Source organism: Nilaparvata lugens, unplaced genomic scaffold (genome assembly GCF_014356525.2).
Source record: "Nilaparvata lugens isolate BPH unplaced genomic scaffold, ASM1435652v1 scaffold4993, whole genome shotgun sequence".
Taxonomy (NCBI): Eukaryota; Metazoa; Arthropoda; class Insecta; order Hemiptera; family Delphacidae; genus Nilaparvata; species Nilaparvata lugens.
The window spans coordinates 1,294-24,505 of NW_024090944.1; the positions used below are offsets into that span (position 1 = coordinate 1,294).

Here is a 23,212-nt window from a genome sequence, read left to right on the forward strand (position 1 = left end):
TTTTCAAAGGGAATTTAGTACCATTATATATATCATTGCTTGGGGTGAAGATACATTTTTTAACTACCTCAGAATGTCCATCAGAAGTTTTGATGAGTTATTTCGAGCTTGTATCACCATTGGGAATACTTGCAGTCACTTTAAGCTACGGATCAAATAAATGTAGATAATATCAATAATATATGACTTTTTCAGTAAAAAATATAGAAATGATTGAAGAAATGTATAGAAAAAATCTAAATTAAAATATGACACTATTAATTGAATTCATTCATTATGCTATTCAATTCAATATCAGCTGATTGTCGGGCAGAGGTGTCAGCACATTGGTTATGTTGCGATCGGGCTACTGATCAGTACAGCTCTGAGAGCTTCTATTTGTTTCAATAGCGCGTCAGTTGACCGATGGAACGGATGTGCACGAGCTCGACCGATGGTCTTCGTACGCAGTGTAAAACGCATGGTTCCGACCGTGCGCATGCGTGCCGTCAGTCCTGCTCTGTACGGATACATGGAATATCTATGGAAAAGACAAGCGCGACTGACGTACGCACTGACGGTCGGTCGAGCTCTGTAACCGGCCTTAGAGCTTATGTGAGCATCACCGTCAGTATTATCATTAGACCTCACTTGGCTCGGTCAATTATTTATGCATGTATTTATTGTGTAGGTGGTAACTTTGGCGATGAACTGGCGGGGGACGAGCCATCGCAGGAGGATCTGTTCGAGGAGAAGCTGTATGAAGCAATCGACGGAATCTCTGAGAAATCGGCGCAGGGCCGCACCAACAGTCTGCTGGCCGTCGGCACGGCGTTCACCCGCCGCTACGTGCCCCATCTCATCATCGATAGGTCAGCAAACCACTCACTATACTCACCAAAATCCCTAACAATATTCTAGAACATTAAGGGCCGGTTAACGAGCTCGGGATTTAGCAAGTTCTAGTCTTTAAACAGCTGGAGTCAGAAAATTGGCTTTCCGAAACGGGGCTTTGTCGCAGTCCTCCACGTTTAATTAAATTTTGAAAAACTAGTAATTTGAACACAAAATAAAAAAATAAGGAGGAAATAGTGTAAAGTTTCAGCTATTTTGAATTATTTAAGAATGTTTTATTTCGTCAAGGAAAACCGTTTCCAATATTATATAAATGAGAAAATGAAGATTATCATAAAAATCTGGTGTGGCGCACTCATACAACTTTCCTTGCCATTATGAAAATTGATCACCTGACGCTAGTGTTCCCGCGCATCTCAAGTCTACTATTCAAAGATTTGAGCCAGCTGGTGAAAGGGCAATAACGCTGGAGACACACATGAGGTCTGCTATCTCTTCATAGTGAATGATTTAATAGAATCAACAATAATTTGCAATTGAATAATCACATTTTCTCGAATTTGCAATTGATTTTCAATTTTAGGTGAAAATGTTACTGAACATTAATTGTAGAAATTTTCATGCTCAATCTACTCCACTTGATTTTTTTTTTTTGTTTCAATTGTATCTGAAGCCTGATAATTGGGAATCTATCTGCATTGATGGGGCGAAGCTCCTGACATTTTTACAGATATGGGACTTGTGGCAGTTGATAGAGCTTATCGATGACTATTTTAGGTATGAATTTGATCAAAATCGTTGGAGCCGTTTCCGAGAAAATCACGAAAAACTCTGCTTTTGACAACATTTTCGCCATTTTAGCCGCCATCTTGAATTGCATTTGATCGAAATTATTCGTGTCGGATCCTTATAGTGAAAGGACCTTAAGTTCCAAATTTCAAGTCATTCCGTTAATTGGGAGATGAAATATCGTGTACACTGACGCACATACACTCATACACACACACACACACACACACACACACACACACACACACACACACACACACACACACACACACACACACACACACATACAGACCAATACCCAAAAACCAGTTTTTTGGACTCAGGGGACCTTGAAACGTATAGAAATTGGGGTACCTTAATTTTTTTCGGAAAGCAATACTTTCCTTATGGTAATAGGGCAAGGAAAGTAAAACTGCGACTATGCCTCGTTTTGGAAAGCCAATTCTCCAACTCCAGCTGTTCAAAGTGTAGAACTAAAAGTACTAATCTAAACTAAAGTACTAAACTAATTTACTAAAAGTAAATTTTATTATCATTGCGATTCTGTTGCTTAAGCCGCCATTTTGTCACACCGTTGAGGGAGAGGAGACTGTCTAGCTAGGCCAATGGCAGGCGTTCATGCCCTCGACCAATAGCAGTACTCGCCTACTAGTATAAATTCTGCTGCTCTTGTATTTAGTTTTAGTTTATCAGAGATTGACAATGGTCTAATAACCGAAACCGGTCTTTCTAATTATCAATAAATCAGTGGTTTTTTGACAATTTCTTAGTCTTCTTCATTCAATTAGCCTTTTCGACATGAAATTGAAACTGCATTTGAAAAATGCACGAAAATTGCTTTAATTTCGACAACTAAGCAACAAGTTAGCAAATTCAAACAAGACAGAGACAAATCCCGAGCTCAGACACGGCCCTAAGTATCCTTATTTCTATGTGCATACACAGCAATCTCAAAAAATACAATGAAAGCAGACCCAATCTTCTAAATACGGGTTTGCATGAGTGCCTCACGCTAATACCTTCAATTATTCGCAGCGCTTCCTTTTGTGTTATAAATATTGTATTCAGATATCCTATGGTGCCTCCCCAAAATATCACACTATAAAGAACTTGGGACATGAAGACCGCATGAGCTGTTTTTCTGTTGGAAATATTCCTCAAAGTCGTCAAAGCAAATGTGCATGGGACAAATTTTTTCTAAGGCTTTTAATTTCAGTTCCCCACTTTAGATTGGACTGCAGCTCCAGACCCAAAAACTCAGTTCCATTTATTGAATGACACTCCACTCCTCAGTCGACACTAAGCTTTTCATTAAATTCATTAATAACTGTGGAAAATTTAATGAAATTCATCGTACCTTCAATGATAATTTCTATTGTAATAGAGTGAATATTGAGTGGGTATATTGTAGTTGTTTTTGTGTATCTTATATTATTTTCCAGCTTTTTGAACTGGAATGAACTTTGATTTTTACTGTATGTTGAACCCTGCGTTTTTAGTGTCAGAATTGACTCTGTCTTGTTTGAATTTGCTAACTTGTTGCTTAGTTGTCGAAATTAAAGCAATTTTCGTGCATTTTTCAAATGCAGTTTCAATTTCATGTCGAAAAGGCTAATTGAATGAAGAAGAATAAGAAATTGTCAAAAAACCACTGATTTATTGATAATTAGAAAGACCGGTTTCGGTTATTAGACCATTGTCAATCTCTGATAAACTAAAACTAAATACAAGAGCAGCAGAATTTATACTAGTAGGCGAGTACTGCTATTGGTCGAGGGCATGAACGCCTGCCATTGGCCTAGCTAGACAGTCTCCTCCCCCTCAACGGTGTGACAAAATGGCGGCTTAAGCAACAGAATCGCCATGATAATAAAATTTGCTCTTAGTACAAAATAAGAACCAAGAAAACAAGTGTGAAAGATAATAAAACAAATATGTAAATGGAAAAACTATTGACTAATGTATGCTTACAATTTTATGATAAAACTAAATTCGTAGTGTTGTATTGGTTGAGATGAATCTGGTAATTTAAACTATACTGGGAATTTTCCTTAATTACTCTTGTTATTTCTAAAGCCTCTAGAATATTCAAAGATCTGCCTTTGTTATTAACATGCAGAAACTCAACATTCTCCTTAACTGTAAACTTGTGATTATTTGTTATCAAATGTTCTGCATAGTTAGATTCCCCATTCTGTTTATTCCAATTTCTGATGTGTTCTTTAATTCTACTTTTGAAACTTCTACCAGTCTGACCCACATAACAAGCATTACAATCATCACATTTAAGTTTGTACACCCCGCTTTTATCTCAAATATCAATTTTGTCTTCACTTCAGCTAAATAGACTATTTAAAATTGGTTTGGTCTTGAAAGCAACATGAAATCAATTCCTCCTCAATTCCCTACCTATCTTATCAGAAACAAGGCCTAAATATGGGATTGTTATCCAAGTCTTCTCCTCACAGTTTGAGCTTACAAAGCTAGAATTGATTGAAATTTGTCTATTAATTTTACTCAATAATCTGTCCACCATACTTTCTTTATTCCCATTTGTGAAAGCTATCTGTTTAATTTTAGTTATCTCAATATCAAAATCATGATGGCTCATTAGGTATTGTTAGTGCTCTATAGACCATGCTATTGAAAGCAGCAAGTTTGTGAGAAATAGGATGAGAAGAATAAAGAGGAATCCATACATCAGTATGGGTTGGTTTTCTGAAAATAGAAAACTTGTGAAAGCCAGTGCTATGATCTATTCTTAAATCTAGATAATTCAATACACAATCCTGTTCTACCTCTACAGTGAATTTTATACTCTGATGTAATCCATTCAGATAGGAAAGAAAATTGTCTAGTTGTCTGTTAACCTAGCTCCGCAGTGCAGGCTGGATGCTTGTCTGACTCGGACTAGGCGCTGAGACAGCAAATAATAGCAGCGTTGGTGGAATGCGAGCGGCCGCAGTAACATCTTCCACCCAGCAATGGTCGGCGTAGTTCCGCCTAGCGGACAGACGAAAGATCATTCCAGTCGGTTATTTGATCCCTCCAGCCAGGCTCAGCCAAGCAGCCGAGACAATAGAACAATGGAGTGACGGTCTTATTCGCGTTCATCAGCAGTTTTCTTTCTCACGATTATTTTTATTTTTGTGTTGCCTATAAACTCCAGTCACCAGTAAAAAGTTTCCAGAAACGTGGTGTACTACCATATTAATGACTTTTCATGATGATTTTTAATTATTTAAACACATTGTTGACATTCTGAGCCTTCAGGCTAAACTTGGGGTCGCTGAGAACGAATCTGCTATCAGAATTTCTCTATCACGAAAAATAACGAAAAAAACCCAGCTGTTGATCTTCCGGCAACCGTTAACAGTCATCCTGCAATGCGGCCGAAAAATTTAATAATATATTATTTCTTTGATCGATGTTTAGTTGAACTGCCTTCTCAATTTGCTACTTGTTAATGAGCTGGCCTTGGTTTGTTTCGGGGTTATGTTTACATTTTGAAACTAACCTTCAAATATAACTTTACCGTTCTAATCCATTGGCTATAAAACATGTATGGTTTTTTCCATTGACTAATTTTTTGGAAGGCATACAATTACAGATTTATTTTTTTTCTTGCCTGGTAGTTAGATAGCGATCGTCTATCGACCTCAGATAAGATTATATGTTTCTACGGTGATAGAAGCTATTCCGTTCTTGTACTAGCCTATGAACAAATTTATTTGTATTTTGAGGGCTGTACGATCATTGTACGTCACACTATGTTGCCGCCAATCGTCATTATTTTATTTCTCTAAATTATTGTCGTTTAAGAATGAGGCTCCCAGTTCAATGAGCAAGGAAAGTTGTGTGAGTGTACCACACCAGATTTTTTTCGGAAAGCAATACTTTCCTTACCTATGGTATAGGGCAAGGAAAGTAAAAACTGCGACTATGACTCGTTTTGGAAAGCCAATTTTCCAACTCCAGCTGTTCAAAGTGTAGAACTCAGCTAAATCCCGAGCTCGGTAGCCGGCCCTAAGTATCTTATTTCTATGTAATCTCACATTTCTATGTAATCTCTGTATTTCTTCACAGCAATCTCAAAAAATACAATGAAAGCAGACCCAATCTTCTAAATTGCATGAGTGCCTCATGCTAATACCTTCAATTATTCGCAGCGCTTTCTTTTGTGTTATAAATATTGTATTCAGATATCCTATGGTGCCTCCCCAAAATATCACACTATAAAGAACTTGGGACATGAAGACCGCAAGAGCTGTTTTTCTGTTCTGCTAAGGCTTCCCAGGTCATATACCACTTGTTTCCAGAAATCGTTTGTATTTCTAGGTCCGAATTTTTTCAATAATTTACATTTTGAGGCAAAGAGAATTGATAATAGGAAAATGTTCAAATATTACATTCCTAAATGTCTTAGAAATATCTTGCCTGATTGGTTTAGAACACATGTTTTTATTCTTTCTTAGTTTTTGACATAATAATTATTATAGTTGTTGAAAATCATATCTAAAAGTAATTAAGCCCAAACTGGAAATGTATGAGAGGTGAGTGAATGTGTGAGTGTGTGTTTTCATTTTTTTCTTGCCCAAAAAAAAAATTTTTTCTGCTTTCTGATTTTATTCAATTATAGTATAAGCACTCCTGCTTACACGCGTTAAGCATTATATGCTTACAGCAAGCTAGAAATATTCTGTTTCAAAAAGCTTGTTTTTTTTTTTTTTGTTTTTTTTTTTCATAATACATCATACACGTAGAAAGCCTTATTACATAAATTATATTTTATACAATTTCTTCAGTGCTTTTTGTATTTTATTTCCATTTTTGATGTTTGATGTATTTGAAATTTTGTATGTATTTGATTTTTTTTGTATCAGAATAAAAAACAATTTGAATTTGAATTTTGTTGGAAATATTCCTCAAAATCGTCAAATCAAATGTGCTTGGGACAAATTTTTTCTAAGGCTTTTAATTTCAGTTCCCCACTTTAGATTGGACTGCAGCTCCAGACCCAAAAACTCAGTTCCATTTATTGAATGACACTCCACTCCTCAGTCGACACTAGCTTTTCATTAAATTCATTAATAACTGTGGAAAATTTAATGAAATTCATCATACCTTCAATGATAATTTCTATTGTAATAGAGTGAATATTGAGTGGGTATATTGTAGTTGTTTTTGTGTATCTTATATTATTTTCCAGCTTTTTGAACTGGAATGAACTTTGATTTTTACTGTATGTTGAACCCTGCGTTTTCAGTGTTAGAATTGACTCTGTCTTGTTTGAATTTGCTAACTTGTTGCTTAGTTGTCGAAATTAAAGCAATTTTCGTGCATTTTTCAAATGCAGTTTCAATTTCATGTCGAAAAAGCTAATGTATTTGGGAATTGTACGACCATTGACCTTTTTGCAGCTTTGGCTTTTCCACTGGAAGTTATGCTCAACGCTCGTGGAGAGGGAATAATTTTCAATGAAAAGGCCACAGTTCGAATTGAGACGTAACCGGGAAAACATGTAACGGCCGTGTGCGAGCCTCGGTCCTCTGAAAGGATCTGTTTTCCATTCAGAGGGACAATAGACTAGTTCTTGTTATATTATCATTAATTTTGATCTAGTTTGAAGAAGAAACCGATAAAATTATTAGAAGTAGAATTAGGAGATTAATTGCGTGGGTGAATCTGAGTAAAGTGTAGTGAGTCTTCTTAAATCGTATATTGAGTGTTTCTAAGAGTTTAAATATTGTTTAAATGGTGAGTGCCAAACTTTTGTTGTTTTCGTATTATAGGTAGCTCAAAATTTAGTTACATAGAATGACCGAGGCCCAAATTTAAATGCAGCAAGTTAGTAGGTTCCCAAAATGTATAGATTAAAAATTGAGTATGTCTTCATGACCTGAATCGATTGCTGTTAATCGAATAACTTTGTTCTGTTTGAAAATTTGACATGTTACCTGACTTTTTATTAATTCGTTCTACGTATTTAGAGTTCAATAAACCTGAAGTTGAATTTTATTAGTATTTTTCATTGAAGTTCCTGGCTCGTAGTTGCTAGTTGCTAAAATAAGTGACAATTAAATGATGATGACTATATGTGCATTTGAATGAACGAATCCACTAAAAGCTCCCAACCAATCAAGGATTCAAATAGAGATTTGATAGCATAATTTTGGTAAATATTATAGAAGAGAAGAAACACCCCCTCCGTTTGCACTATAATATAACCCTATTATAAGGGTTATATAAGCAATCCGAATCACTCGTTAGATGCACTTAATTTCAGGATTTCCTAGTGGAGAGGTGCTTATAACTGAGGATTAAAATTTCAAACACACAAATTTTGACACAATGATCGGATCTTCTCGTACCACAGCTCATTCTTGTCAGCTCGTAATGGCGGTTGCAAAATGATAATGAATAAATACAGAAAATTAGATAGTTTGAAATTACAATAGTTAGTTTCAGAAATTTCTTATAATGTGTATTCCAAATGTTTGGTGATGTATCATGTATAATATCGGGGACCGACCTTCGCTCTGGAGTACAAAAGCATAAAAACTTTATTACGAAAGAAGAAATTATAATACATAGAAATTATACACAGTAAATTAGACTAATTCCCAGAGGAATGCAAAAATTTTCCCTCACCAAGGCCCAGTTGCACGAAAGCCGGTTAATTTTAATCCTAATTAACTTCACGTGAACCAAATCAGAGAAGACCATTTAAAAAGATGGATCTACTGGAATTAATCAAAATTGAAAATAACCCGGATTTTTTGTAACCGGCACTAAGTACCTGATTGAATGATTACAAAAGTTCAACAGCTGAGTCATAATTTTGACACAGTCCCACACACATGAACTCGCTCACTCACTTCCATCACCAACAGACGACAAAATATTATTATCAGCTGTTTTTCCAAGGATGAATAATAATTATCCTTTAATGTCCTTCAGCGAGTTTTCCCAGGGATGAGACCTAGTGCAATCGAATCTTTATATTATAAACCTACTATGTTCTGAATTTCGTGAGAATCGTTAGAGCCGTTTTCGAGATCCGGTGAAATACAAACATATAAACATCTAAACATATTAACAGAAGTTGCTCGTTTAATAGTTTAGGACGTGTTTATGTTTCAGACGCATGACACTGGCTGACGGCATAGAGCGGGCTCTGAAGAAGGGGCGTGGCGCTGAACAGGCGGCCGCCGCACAGTTGGCAGCCCTGCTCTGCATCCAGCTGGGGGCCTGTGACGTCACCAACCACATTTGCCATCAGCTGGTCCCCACACTCACACACATTGCAACAGACACCAGTATGGCGCCGCTTGCAAGGGCCAAGGTAAGACCCTGTTTACACTGGCAACTTTTACTCTTCGTTTATCTATTTATAGATGTAAATTACTGAGATATTGCATTTTTTCAAATGCTAATGAATCAATAATTGACCGAGCGAAGTGAGGTCTAAGATTCAAGTCGACGGTTTGGCATTTCTCTAATGTTTAAATGTTTATATGTTGCGCATTTACGGCGAAACGCGGTAATAGATTTTCATGAAATTGACAGGTATGTTTTTTTCTAAATTGTGCGTCGACGTATACATACGGTTTTTTTGTAATTTTGCATTTTAAGGATAATACAAAAGGAAAAGGAGTCTTCTTTGAACGCAATATTACCGTAAAAATCAGACTTTGGAATTATTCATCATAAGAGCGATCAAAGGTATTATGCCTTTAGAGTCCTGTAGGAACCACTTTAAAGAATTAGGCATACTAACCGTTCCCTCTATTTATATCTATGAGGTGATATGCATGTTAGAAGACGGACAATGACTAGAAATGCTGATTCGCATGGATAACACTAGAAATAGAGAGACTATGCTTCACTGTATCACAGAACAGCTCTTTTTGAGAAAAACCTACATATATGGGCCTTAATTTATTAGAAGCTTCCTACTCACTTGAAAAAATTGTGAAGATGTCAATGTTTTTGAGAAGGGATTAAAAAGATTTTTGATGCTTGGAGTATTCTATACCACAGAAGAGTTGGTGTGTAGAGGGTTCCTTTGTGTGATTGTTTTCTTTTTTTTTTTGTAATACTGTATATATATAAATTTTTGACAATCCTATACTCTGATTAGAGTCTCTGGGAAGCTTCAAAAAAAACAAACAAATAAATCAGCTGTCTAGTGGACTATAATACTACCCGTTCAAAAACATCGAATATCTTGAAAATGTATCTTTCCATCAACGTTGTAGACAGTTGCAGCCAGACCTGATGACAGCGCTAACACTCACATTCCGGACGACACGTCACGGTACGATAGGACAGAAATCTTTATGTTTATTTACGATTTTTTCTAGACATTTTAAATTGATAAATTATTTATTAATTTTTGAGAAAACATAAAACAGGTCAATGTAACTTACTGAGTGCGAAGTCTACTTTTCACAGAACTACTAGTCAATATTGTATTTTGCTGGTGGGAAATTGATTATTTTTGTGTTATGTTGTAAAATGGTTGCATTGCAGTGCTGCTGGGCGTTGGGCGTACTGAACTACATCGGAGACACGGACGACACGGCCGGGTCGCTGGTCGTGCTGCAGCAGTTTTGCGGGCAGCTACCCGAAGGGGGACGGCAGTCAGCCGACGGTCACAGCTGACACGGCCCAAATGCATGCAGCCGCCCTGTCTGCCTGGTCTCTGCTGCTCACTGTCACCGACAGTCACCACTTGCCGTCAGTATCATTTAGTCTACCATGTACTTGCTAGCATTTGTATTATAATTGTTCTGAACAAAGCTCAGGCTAGAGCTACCAGAGGACTGTAATTTACTATTTAAATAATCAAATACAAACAAGGGCAAAATTTGATCTTCAATTTGAGCCAGGTTATTTGTACAGTTAACTCTGCATTAATGAACAATAAAAAAGAGCAAAAACTCACCAAATTTATTCCATCTTGACTACTTGCCCTTCGAAGCCTTTATTAGGTGTTTTGGTCAGGTTCAGGGTGGGACGAAATCTGGGAATAGACAGGTCCTTCCTTCCGGGCTGCCTTTTCGCGTTCAACTTGCAGGCTATGCACTGTGTTTTGAACAAAGCTCAAACTAGATTCTTTAAATTCAAATCCGATTCAAATTAATTCAATTCAATACTATTTACGCTGTTATATTCATAATTCACACACACTACACTCAAACAATTTACAAGAAATTTCCGATCGAAAATTACATGACAGACAAACAATTTTGTTCTTGCAAAAGAACGGGCCGACGAACCAAGACAGACGACTTACAAAGAAATCCACAATGCCATGCAGCAGGCGGTCTGCGCCGGCGCAAACACAAGCCTGCTATTGGCAGAGCTACAGTCTGGCATTCTGGCGCTACAATTCGAGTTCTCTGACCAGAGCAATAATATTATATCAACGAAAATCCCAATCAAATGCTGTAAATCATCACGAAGACTTCTCCCACTGCAAATATAGACAACAGGGTAAACAGCTAGGTGGAGATTTGATGAGCGCTACTATCCAAAAATCATTTGTCAGCCCGGGATTCGAACGCGGTACAACAGTTCATGAGTGAGTTCTCCAACGCAGTGGATCACTAGTACTAATAGATATTGAATAGTACTATGCCAGCGCACAAATCTAGGGTTTACTGGATTGAAAGCGAGTTATATTTCGTTTAAGAATCCATGTGTTGATTGGAATCTTATTATGTATTTCTTGCTTATCTGTTATTATTATTATTATTATTCATAATTGTATCATCATCACTTCACTTATATTGGATACTTTATTTCAATTAATAAACACATTATAAAACTTGTAGTACCATTTTATTAAAACTTTTAAGGATTAGTTTCGACCTACCTTGGTCATTTTCAAGTTAAAATGTCATTCAACTTGAATATTAATTTGTATTATTTTTTTATTCATCACATTGTGTACAAATATTTGAAATGAGGAAAGGCACAACAGGCTCATGCCCAAAACTGTCTCATTTCCAATTTATACTACACTGTCCAAATCAAAATGATGGTTATGTTCTTTTGTACATATTCTTTTGTTTTATTATTCATTGTAAATCTTCAACTGTTATTGTTATACTATAATGAACTATAATGCTTCACAGAACTCATTCCCCATACCCAAACTTGTTGTCTTTGTGGGAAAAATTCATTATGCATATATGTCCCTGTTGCTGTATTTTTTTTCTTGTGTGAATAAAAATTATTTGATTTGATTTGATGTCACTTTCACTTTTCAAAATACAATTTACGCTCCTCAATACTCAGATAACTAGTAAATTTTGAATCAAATAGGTACTATTAGAGTCTAAAATCAAAAAATCTAGAACAGTAACTTAGTAATTATTCAAAAAGTAAAAATTTGAATAAATCTAGAAATTTTTGAGCTAAAAACTTCACACTTTACAGAAAATACAGCTGTTTATATATATATATATATATATATGCATAATTGCATACATAGGCCAAAATTAGAAAAAAAAACATAATTTTGCACTTAATATTTCAAATACCAATAGAATTTAGAATGTTCTGGAGCCACTGACACGCATCTTCTCCAGCATCATGGAGGGCCGACAGCCCTCCATGATAAGAGTGTTGTGGACACTCAGATATTAGGTGGTTCATTGATTGGATTCGTCCACATTGGCACAGAGGATCAGATGTGTATCCCAATGCTGTCATCAGCTCAGCACACCTTCCCACCTGCGTCCTGAACCGGTTAAGGCCACACCACTCTCTACGTCTCAGCTGGGTGCCAGGAACAAGTATTTTTTTCTAACTGTTTTTTTTTTAATTGTATTGTAGTGTTTTCAAGTTGATGAAATATATTTGAATTGTAATTGTTATGTGTGACAGATCGTTGACCCAACTGGCAACTCTGCTGCAATCGCCGCACCTGGAGGTGCGAATGGCGGCGGCGAGGCGATCGTGTTGCTCGTCGAACAGGAACGCGACACGTCCAACAGTTGCGACGACTTGGACGACCAGTTGGTCGACCAGCTGCGTGACCTGGCCACCGATTCCCACAAGTATCGCGCCAAAAAGGATCGCAAGACGCAGCGGTCCTCGTTCCGTGACATACTGCGATACGTCGAGGTTGGTTCAAATCAATTTATTGCTTCACAATAATGGGCGTGACGTCTAAGATTCAATTCGACGGTTTTGAATTTCTTTTTTTGTTTATATGTCTATATTGTGTTTTTATGTTCCACATTTACAGCAAAACGCAGCAATAGATTTTCATGAAATTCGACAGGTATGTCCCTTTTTGAATTTCGCGTTGACTTATACATACGGTTTTTTGAAATTTTGCATTTTAAGGATAATAAAAAAGGAAAAGTAGTCTCCTTTGAACGCCAATATTACCGTAAAAATCAGACTTTAGAATTATTCATCACTAGCCGTCAGGCTCGCTTCGCTGGCCAGGGGGCTCCACTCCCTGGACCCCCGACTGGATCGTCCAGGAATGGGATCAGCAGGCTCGCTTCGTTCGCCTGCATTTTTCATTTGAGAATTTTTATCATATGTTAGGACGATCCAGTCGGGGGTCCACACTAACGTCTGGCTAAACGGATATGGCGAGCGAAGCGAGCCTGACGGCTAGTAATATAATATTCCCAGGATTGAAGTAGCAGTGCCCAATCAATTTTTCCGCGATAAATGCATTTAAATCTTCAACTTGGTGCCAACCTAACAAAGTCAACTCAACTTAATGCCTACCTGACAAAATTATTAATTTAGTTGCCAGTTAACAATTGTTTCGAAGAGGTACTCTATCTAGATTATAGTTCTATAGTAACATATGATATGGAATTTCAATTATAATTAAGAGATTGGGAGAAGAAGAATATACATGCTAAAAGACGAACTTTAAACCTTTAAAATAACCCTTAGAGCTAAAATATTGCTAAAAGATTTCTTAGTGCGCCTCTAAAGGGCCAACTGAACATACCTACCAAATTTGAACGTTTTTGGTCCGGTAGATTTTTAGTTCTGCGAGTGAGTGAGTGAGTCAGTCAGTGAGTGAGTGAGTGCCATTTCGCTTTTATATATATATATAGCTTTATATATAAATCAGCTGTCCAGTGGACTACAATACTACCCGTTCAAAAACATCGAACATCTTGAAAATGTATCTTTCCATCAACGTTGTTGTAGCCAGACCTGATAACAGCGCTCACACTCACATTCCGGGACGACACGTCACGGTACGATAGGACAGAAAGCTCTATGTTTATTTAGGATTTTTTCTAGACGTTTTAAATTGATAAACTATTGATAAATTTTTGAGAAAACATAACAACAGGTCAATGTAACTTAACTGAGCGCGAGGTCTACTGTTCACAGAACTACAAGTATACAAAAACAATACATAATTGACCGAACGTAGTGAGGTTCATGTTTCAACTCGATTTGCTTTTATCTGCCTGTATGTAACGCGATTACGGCCGAACGCGTTGATAGAATTCGATGAGATTTGGCAGGAATATTCCTTTTCAACTGCGCTTCAATGTATTGTATACAAAAGGTTCTTTGGAATTTTGTATTTTAAAGATAATATGAAAAGAAAAGGAATTCCTCCTTAATACTCTAATAGCACTATATTTATATATCATCTACCTTGAAGATATAGTGAGGCCACGTTATAATGACAGTGTACAATGACAATACTGTTGCTGTTATTTTCTATCATAAAACAAAAAAGATAGCGCTATCTCTCTCTAGCTTTGCAATGTTGTCAGTTTGCCAGATTATTTTATTTCTACTTTTGACAGTGACTGTACAAAAGTAGACTAACAATTCTCAGTCGCCATTTTATTTCTTCATTCTATCAAAATACTTTGGTACAAAAGTCTAAGTCTATAATTGATTAAAAATGTATTTTTGAATCAATGAAATAATTTTTAGACATTACCGTATGGGAAACACAAATTAAAATACCTGAAATGACATTTTAAAAGTTGATAACTAACCATACAAGACTTAATCCATGCTTCAGTTAGCCTACACGTTTAGGTTTGACCTACTCGTACCGGTATACATAATAATTGAAAGGTTCAGAATTATTTCCAATAAAATTATTTATTTTAAAAAGGATTTCTATTTTCCTATAATTTTTGAAAGAAATGGAATAGAATACCTACCAAATAACTTAATTTCTGTTGTTTTGAAATTCAGATTGGTGTATCACAGCTTTTTAAATTAGCCGCCATTTCAGGTTTGTATAAAATAAAAATCTGATCTCAATTATGAAAGCAAATTTTCGAATCAAATTATGGAAAAATATATTTTCTTGATTAATTTGACATTGATTGATTATTTTATTAAGGGAATGATAATTATTATTAGATCAAATTTAATGGGATGAATTGAGTAACAGCTTTGTACACTCAGTGGCAAAATGGAGAGACTTGGCAACGTTTTTCTCCTATATTCTTCACTGCCATTATAACGTGGACCTCACTATAGGACCAATCAGACTATAATAGGATTATTCATAATCGATCAGCTGACAAGTGGATTATTCATTGCATGAATTACACAGATATCTGGCCGTGTCTATTTCTATAAGGTAGGGTTTCAGTATTTTCACTGATGCGTGCCCATCAGTATCAATATTCTCACATTTGAAAAAAAAAATTAATAGGTGATTGAAAATAAATAAAAAATGATTAAATGAACCGAATAATGCCAAAGAAATCATAGGCCTAATATTTTTGATTGAAAAAATAATAATTTTAAAATAGTTGAGAAATATTTTTATCAGATGGAAAGATTATCACGAAAACTGAATAAATCATCATATGGGATACAAATTCAAAAGTGAACTGAGTTTGTTAACATATCTGAGTTTTTGATCTTGGAGAAAACAAATAACAGTTTTTAAGAGTAAATTATGATTCAACAGTGAATTATTGCGATTCAACTGAATCATCTAGAACAGGTGACATCAGATACTTTTGGATGAGAAAACTGCGTGAGGTCTACTGTTCACAGAACTACTAGTATAATGAAAAAAATCACTAAGAGCGGTTTCCGAGCTCGGGATTTTGCTAAAGCCTTGCTTTCACTAGTAGAGGTAGTGGTCGAGTAACTGGCATACTAACTCTACCGAGCTAACTAACTCTACTCTACTTACTTGGTCAAGTAACAGCTGTTTTCACTACATTTGAGAATAGTTGTTGATGAAGTGTGTTGTCTATAGTGAGGTCCACGTTGTAATGGCAGTGTTTGATTAGCAATTGTATTGCTATCCTTGTCTATCATTTAACAAAGTGGATAGCGCTATCACTTTCTCGCTTTGCTCTGTTGCCAGATCGTCTTTTAACAATGTAGAAATATAATTAACAAAATATTTACCCAATCTATATTATGAAATCACTGAAAAATATAATTTCTTGCTTGATAAAAATATAATTGATTATTTTAAACGAGAATGACCAGTTAATATTACATCAATAAAACTGTATCAGCTACCCCGTCTATAGAAGGCATTGACAAGACAGAGGCAACGTTGTTCTATCTTTCTTCACTGCCTAACGTGGACCTCACTATAGTCGAAGGTCTTCTATTGAATATTTTTCTATCCATGATTAAAGTTAGACCATGATCATGCAAGAGAAGAACGACTCGAAGCAAGATTGGAGACCGCATCCTCCGTCCAGTATACGTTCAAGCACTGATATATGCAGACAATATCTTGCTAATAGCTAACACTCAAAGAGATCTACAAAATGCTGTAACAGAATGGTGTAGTGCGATTGATTGATTGATTGATTGATTGAGTACTTTATTTATGTAGATTACAATATATACTGTCTTATACACTTATATACAATAGCTTACAATACAGCAAAGTTATAGATGAATACACATTATATAGACTAAGAAAATAATTGTTGAACTGTATGATATGAAAAAAGCAATTTGTAATATAATAACTGTAGATAATAATTATATTGTTATGCATCTACATAAATTGGCGGAGGTTTGACATATCAATGTCCATTCTTCGGAAAGAATATTAAAAATATCCTCCCCATTAACTCTCTACCAAAACGTTAATGGAAATAATGTGAATGTTTAATCAATATGAATATTTAGAGAAAGAAAACAGAAAATTTATAAAGTAAAATAATTATATAGGTAGATAAGATCAAATAATTAATAATTGATTAATAAAATGAAGTATGCTGAAAGTAGATCAGGGTAATCAACTTTCAGTAATATACAGCAGTATGCAGTGAATAATTGAAATAACATGAGTTTAATAATATATATATATATATATATATAATATATATATATATATATATATATACAGGGTGTTTCAGAAGTAGTGTCGAGAATTTTAGGGTATTGTACCTGGATGCTAGGAGACTACAAATGTCATATTTGAAGTGTCCAAAACTCAGCGGTTATCCTTATAGCTGCAATTTTGTTTTTTTCACTTAAAAATTTTTATCTCAAGAACGAAATGTTGTATTGATCTGAAATTTGGCATGAAATTTATGCTATAAAGACTCAACTATAAAAAATAAAAAAAAATTTTTCGTTGAAATTTTTCAAAATGGCGGCCATTTTAAATTTTTGATGGCGAATATCTCGAAAACCGTCCATTTTACAGAAAATTTACAAGAGACAAAAAAGTTAGCAAATTTTTCACGATTCCAATGATACCTAATTTATTAAGATTGGTCGAAGAATAACAGAGAAATTAATTTTTTTCGTACTGCATGCATGACCACTTTTCACCATTTAAAGATCAATATTAATTTTTTTTATAATTTCATGAAAACCGTTCTTATTACAGAAATATACAAGAATAACTTTCCTCCAAATTTTATTTTACATTGAAAAATATTAATTTCACTCAAATCGGTTCACTGATACTAATGCAGCAATTGCTCAAAATGCCGTCCTTCAACTTGATTACACAGTCTGCACCTTTCAATCATGGACCGTCGAACTGCTATAAAAGCATTTTCATCATCTTGAATGGCACCTGCTGCAGCAACCACTCTTGCCACAAGGTCTTCTTCGTTTTCTACTGGCGTGCTGTAAACAAGGTCTTTCATATGGCCCCAGAAAAAAAAATCTAAAGGGTTGAGGTCAGGTGAACGTGCGGGCCACGGTACTGGTCCACCCCGCCCAATCCACCGCTGACGATAGGTCATGTTCAGAAAGTCCGTAACAACATTTCCGAAATGAGCAGGGGCACCATCATGTTGAAACCAAATATTATATCTGTTTGCAAGAGGCACATCTTCCAAAAGTTCTGGTAGTATGTCTCTTAAAAAAGTAATGTACGTGGGAGAATTCAGACGATTAGGAAGAATGTATGGTCCAATCACGCGATTACCTAAGATACCCGCCCAAACATTCAGCGAAAATCTATGCTGATAACCACGCACTTTGACCTCATGAGGATTGTCTAAGGCCCAGACGTGACTGTTGCGAGAGTTGAAGATTCCTTCTCTTGTAAAGCTGGACTCATCGGTAAATAACACATTTTCTAGAAAATTTGGTTGGATAATGTCTTGCTGAAGAAACCAACGGGCACAGTTTACTCTTGGCTCATAGTCGCGTTCAACCAATGAGTGAACTTTTTGAAAGCGGAAGGGGTGAAGTCTTTCCTTGTTTAGTACACGCCACACAGAAGAAGCACTTGAATTGATTTGCTTTGCAACTGCTCTCGTACTCGTTCTAGGATTGAAATCGAATTTCTGCAATACTTCCTCTTCAAAAGCAACATTTCGAACTGCTCGAGGCCTACCAGCAATTACCCTGTTCCGTTCAAATGAACCAACTTCTCTCAGCCGATTGTGAGTTCTTGTGAACACCTTGTCGGAAGGGAGACGGCGGTTTGGAAATGCAGCTGCATACATTCTTCTTGCTTCGGTCGCATTGCCAAGAGCTGCTCCATACATGAAGTGAATATCGGTGTACTCCAGCGAACTAAATTCCATTACAATAATTAAATATTTGTGTAGAAGCAACGTAAGAAAATATTGAAACTGGAAATTTAAGATAGAAATAAGACCTAGGAAACGTGAGACTAAGAAATAGGAAGCACTACATCTGGTTCTTTACTTTTAATGAAACAACAATACTTTTACAAGACAAACATTATCATCTGAAAACCATTGTAAAATCATCTGTTTGCCCATATGGAGCCATACCGAGTTTCAAAGCTTCATCTTAAATACATCTGGAATTAAAAAATTAATATTGATCTTTAAATGGTGAAAAGTGGTCATGCATGCAGTACGAAAAAAATAATTTCTCTGTTATTCTTCGACCAATCTTAATAAATTAGGTATCATTGGAATTGTGAAAAAATTTGCTAACTTTTTTGTCTCTTGTAAATTTTCTGTAAAATGGACGGTTTTCGAGATATTCGCCATCAAAAATTTAAAATGGCCGCCATTTTGAAAAATTTCAACGAAAAAATTTTTTTTCATTTTTTATAGTTGAGTCTTTATAGCATAAATATTCATGCCAAATTTCAGATCAATACAACATTTCGTTCTTGAGATAAAAATTTTTAAGTGAAAAAAACAAAATGGCAGCTATAAGGATAACCGCTGAGTTTTGGACACTTCAAATATGACATTGTAGTCTCCTAGCATCCAGGTACAATACCCTAAAATTCTCGACACTACTTCTGAAACACCCTGTATAATATACAATTCGTTCTATAACAGGTTTAAAGGTTTGTATTTGTGGGATGGGTGGGGGATGGTTGTCATGTGATCGTTCTAGGGCCGGACAGTTTCAGTCATTTGTTTCAAAAGATGTTTTTTTAAAGTCAGTATGAAGCTCGCTCGGCTCTCGATGGACCTGATAGAAACAGGAAGTGCATTCCATGCACGACAGGCACTGACTAAGAAGGATTTTGTGAAAATAGTAGTTCGATGATTGGGTATCCTTAAAGTACTATCTCCGGTTCTAGTATGTGAAGCATCTATCCTCCTACCTTCGGAGACAAATTTGAAATCATCTTTAAAATAGTTTGGATTACCGTATTTCAAGATATCTCTAACAAGCTTGACTATTCGAAAAAGCCTGCGATAAGAGATAAGGGAATGGTTGTCAACATTGAAAAGAGTAAAGTGATGATAGTATCAAAGAATCAGAAGAATGTAGAGCTGGATATAACATGGGATGGTGAAATATTGGAAAGGGTGAACAACTATGAATATCTTGGAACATTAATCTCTGCAGATGCAAAAGTTGATGAAGAGATAAACAACAGAGTAAGGAAAGCCGACCAAGTGTATTACCACCTTAGCAGAACCATCCTGGGTAAACGAGAAATAAGCCAGGGAACTAAAATAAGGATATTCGAGTCAATATCTTAGCCAGTTCTATTCTATGGAACAGAATGCCTCACAATGATAGAAAAGCACAAGAGTATTCAATTCAATTCAATTCAGTTTATTTCCAAAAAACATAATACAAGAATAAGAAATACAATATACAACATATTTTGGAATCCCCCTACTAGACTATCCATCTGTGTGTAGGGGGGGGATTTCCACTTTATACATAATAAGCTTAATCTGCTCATAGAAGTAAATAATAGAGAATACACTTATATTATGGATGTATTATTAATATTCTGATTATAAATAGATAATATATTGTGCTGATGTATATTTAAGAATGAGTATGTAGGAATATGTATGTAGGAATAAGTATACTTAATACCTTGATTGATTAAAAGAATAAATAAAGAAGAAAAAACAATATTTTTTGAAGACCGCAGTGGCAGGGATCCAGAAAATCTCAGAAGAGAGAATGAAAAAAGCATAAACCAGAAAGGCAAAACAGTCAAATCGGTTATATCAATGATAAAATAAATACCAATCAATTGTCTGGAAACCTTGAAGTCGTGTTGGTCACCAAGCATTTACCACTGTTCAGCGACAAACCCTTGGATGGTATGGCCATGTAGCTCGGATGAGTGATGAACGAAAGGCAAGGCTGGTTATGGAGGCAAGACGGAAGGGAAACGAGGCAGGGGACGACCACCACTGCAATGGAATCAGTATGTAGAGAGTATAGCTGCTGGAAGAGGAAAGACAATCAATGAATTAAAGAGAATGACACAGGATCGGATAAAGTTTAGAGAATGGTTGAAGGAAGCCGACGCTTAACGGCAAAAGGATATGAAAAAGAAGAAGATCAAAGTTAAGGTACTAAATTCACGGAATGTGCTGAGGCCCTTACTCTTCCTCATTTAAATTAATAGCTTGCCTAAAAAACTCCCAAGAGCTTCAGAATGCATACTTTTTGCTGATGACACTACATTTATAATAAATGGAAAGACCCAGGAGGAACTACAGTCACATTATAACACAACAATAGCCTCAACAAAAAAGGGTTGTTAGAATTAAAATTAAATATGAACAGTTCAAAGAGTACCATAGTAAACTTTCAAACACAGGCAAGGACCATCATGAATGCTGGAGCCAGTTGAATACTGAGAGGAGATTTCGGGTTCAGCAAGATTCCTGAGCATAATATTAGATAGAAACTTGACATGGCAGGAGCACATTGAATCACTGTGTAGCAAATTATCCACATCACTCTATGGGATAAGAAGAATAAGGAGTATAGCAGATAAAAGCACTGCAATGATGGCCTATCATTCATTATTCGCTTCACACATCAGTTTTGGCATATAGCCTGGGGAAGCGCACCGCACACATACATAGAACAAATACTGATATTACAAAAGAAATCAATAAGGATTATGAACTTTTTGCCATATGACGCTCACTGCAGGCCTTTTTTCAGAAGGGACAGAATTTTTACAGTAGTATCCCTCTATATCTACAAGAACAGTTCTATATATAAAAAAGTATGTAACGGTTAGGCCATGTAGACACAATATACATGAACATAATACAAGAGGAAAAAACGATTTCGACCTCCCATACAGTAGACTGCTGGAAACACAGAGACAGCCACATACACAGGGTTTCCGCTTCATCATATTGCCTGCCACACGATATAAAAAGTATAAAAGAGCCTAAACCATTTAAGCAAGCTCTAAAAAAATACTTTTTAGACAATCCACTCTATTCACTGAATGAATTCCAGTGAAGAGTGTAATTCAAAGTAGCGACTTTCATTCGCTTCCTTGACGGCCCCTCGTCCTTGTATGTAGGTGGTGAAATAAAAAATGAAAATGAATGAATGAATGAATAAATTTCGATTTGTGTTTGGGAAGCTAGATATTTTGATTTGTTCAGGTCAAATGTCATGGCTGTAGAATTTAGTTACATTAACAGCAGGTACTCTAACTGTTTACGTACTGTAACATTTCATTTCGAAAACAAATAAGTTGAAACTTTCAACATTTAAAAATACCTATTTTTCGGACATGTTATTCATTATCAAAATTTGTAAATAGAATAGTTTTGGGCCATGTCTGTTTTCTTTTCCGATCATTACATATATTATTATATCCACAAATGAATGAATGAATAAATAATAATCAAATATCGTCTTCATTATGAGATATGCTCATATCTTTCCGGACCTGGTCCCACCATCTAGTTTTTGGCCTTCCAGCTGGTCTCCTTCCTATAGGATTATTCCTCAGTACACTGTTTGTCAGAGTGCTTTCTCCTTTCCTCAGAATGTGTCCCGTCCACCGTAACCTTCTGCTTTTATCTCTCCCACTATGTCTTCTTCATTGATATAATAATTTCTCTGTTCGAGGGTACAACACGACCAGAGAGTTCATTCAAATATAGACATGATTACAAAAAGCATATAAGCTACATTATTTACAAAATATTAATACAATTGGCTGATTATTTGCTGATCTAAGAAATGGGCCGCCACTATGTATGCATATGTGTCGGGATGCCAAAATTGTATCATTGACTGTAAACTACGCTTTTTTGTTGAATTCAATATTTGATTATTGTTATTCTGTAAAGTACTTGTCATTGAATAAAGATTCATTGTTTTAATTATTATTATTATATCTAACTCAGTGTGTTTTTGTTGACTAGGAAGATGAACCTCCCAATATTCAGATAAAATTCGGCAAGGAGATGCTAACACTGGATACGTGGAGTCGTAAAACAGTAACGATGTTCTCTGTCAGGTAATTACAGATCTATCAATCTATACTATAATAAAGGAAAGAACTGGCTCATACACGTACGCCGTAGGAAATTATGTTTCCTACAGTTACCTTGAAAAGTGACGATCCTGCACTGATTACAGAACGCAAAGATTCACTTTTCCGCTCTAGTGCGGGAAAAAAATTTTCTGCACTCCAGATTTGCAACATGGCAACACAAAATAGTTGGTGGGTTATATGGAGGATTAGTGCACGAAAACAAAAATTAAGCTGGTGAAAATGACTGTGGTTAGATTTAGATAAGAATCATTTCAATGGCTACCCTACATTTATGATGAAATCCCAATCTAGAAATCCAAAACAAGAATAATTTTCATCTAAATCATAATTAAATAATCATCATTTATGAATTCTCATCATCAAATAATAAATAATAGT

The 23,212-nt window shown here is 35.7% G+C and overlaps 1 protein-coding gene across 1 annotated transcript; it reads left to right on the forward strand.

Moving 5' to 3' along the window:
- The first annotated feature begins 390 nt into the window (after positions 1–390).
- LOC120355855 (interferon-related developmental regulator 2-like) lies at positions 391–22,836 on the forward strand. Its single transcript, XM_039444585.1, is given in 7 exon segments — positions 391–851; positions 8,767–8,968; positions 10,159–10,229; positions 10,231–10,365; positions 12,523–12,578; positions 12,581–12,762; positions 22,701–22,836. Coding segments are annotated over 7 exon segments (1,191 nt in total). The 5' UTR covers positions 391–405; the 3' UTR covers positions 22,800–22,836.
- The last annotated feature ends 376 nt before the right edge of the window (positions 22,837–23,212 follow it).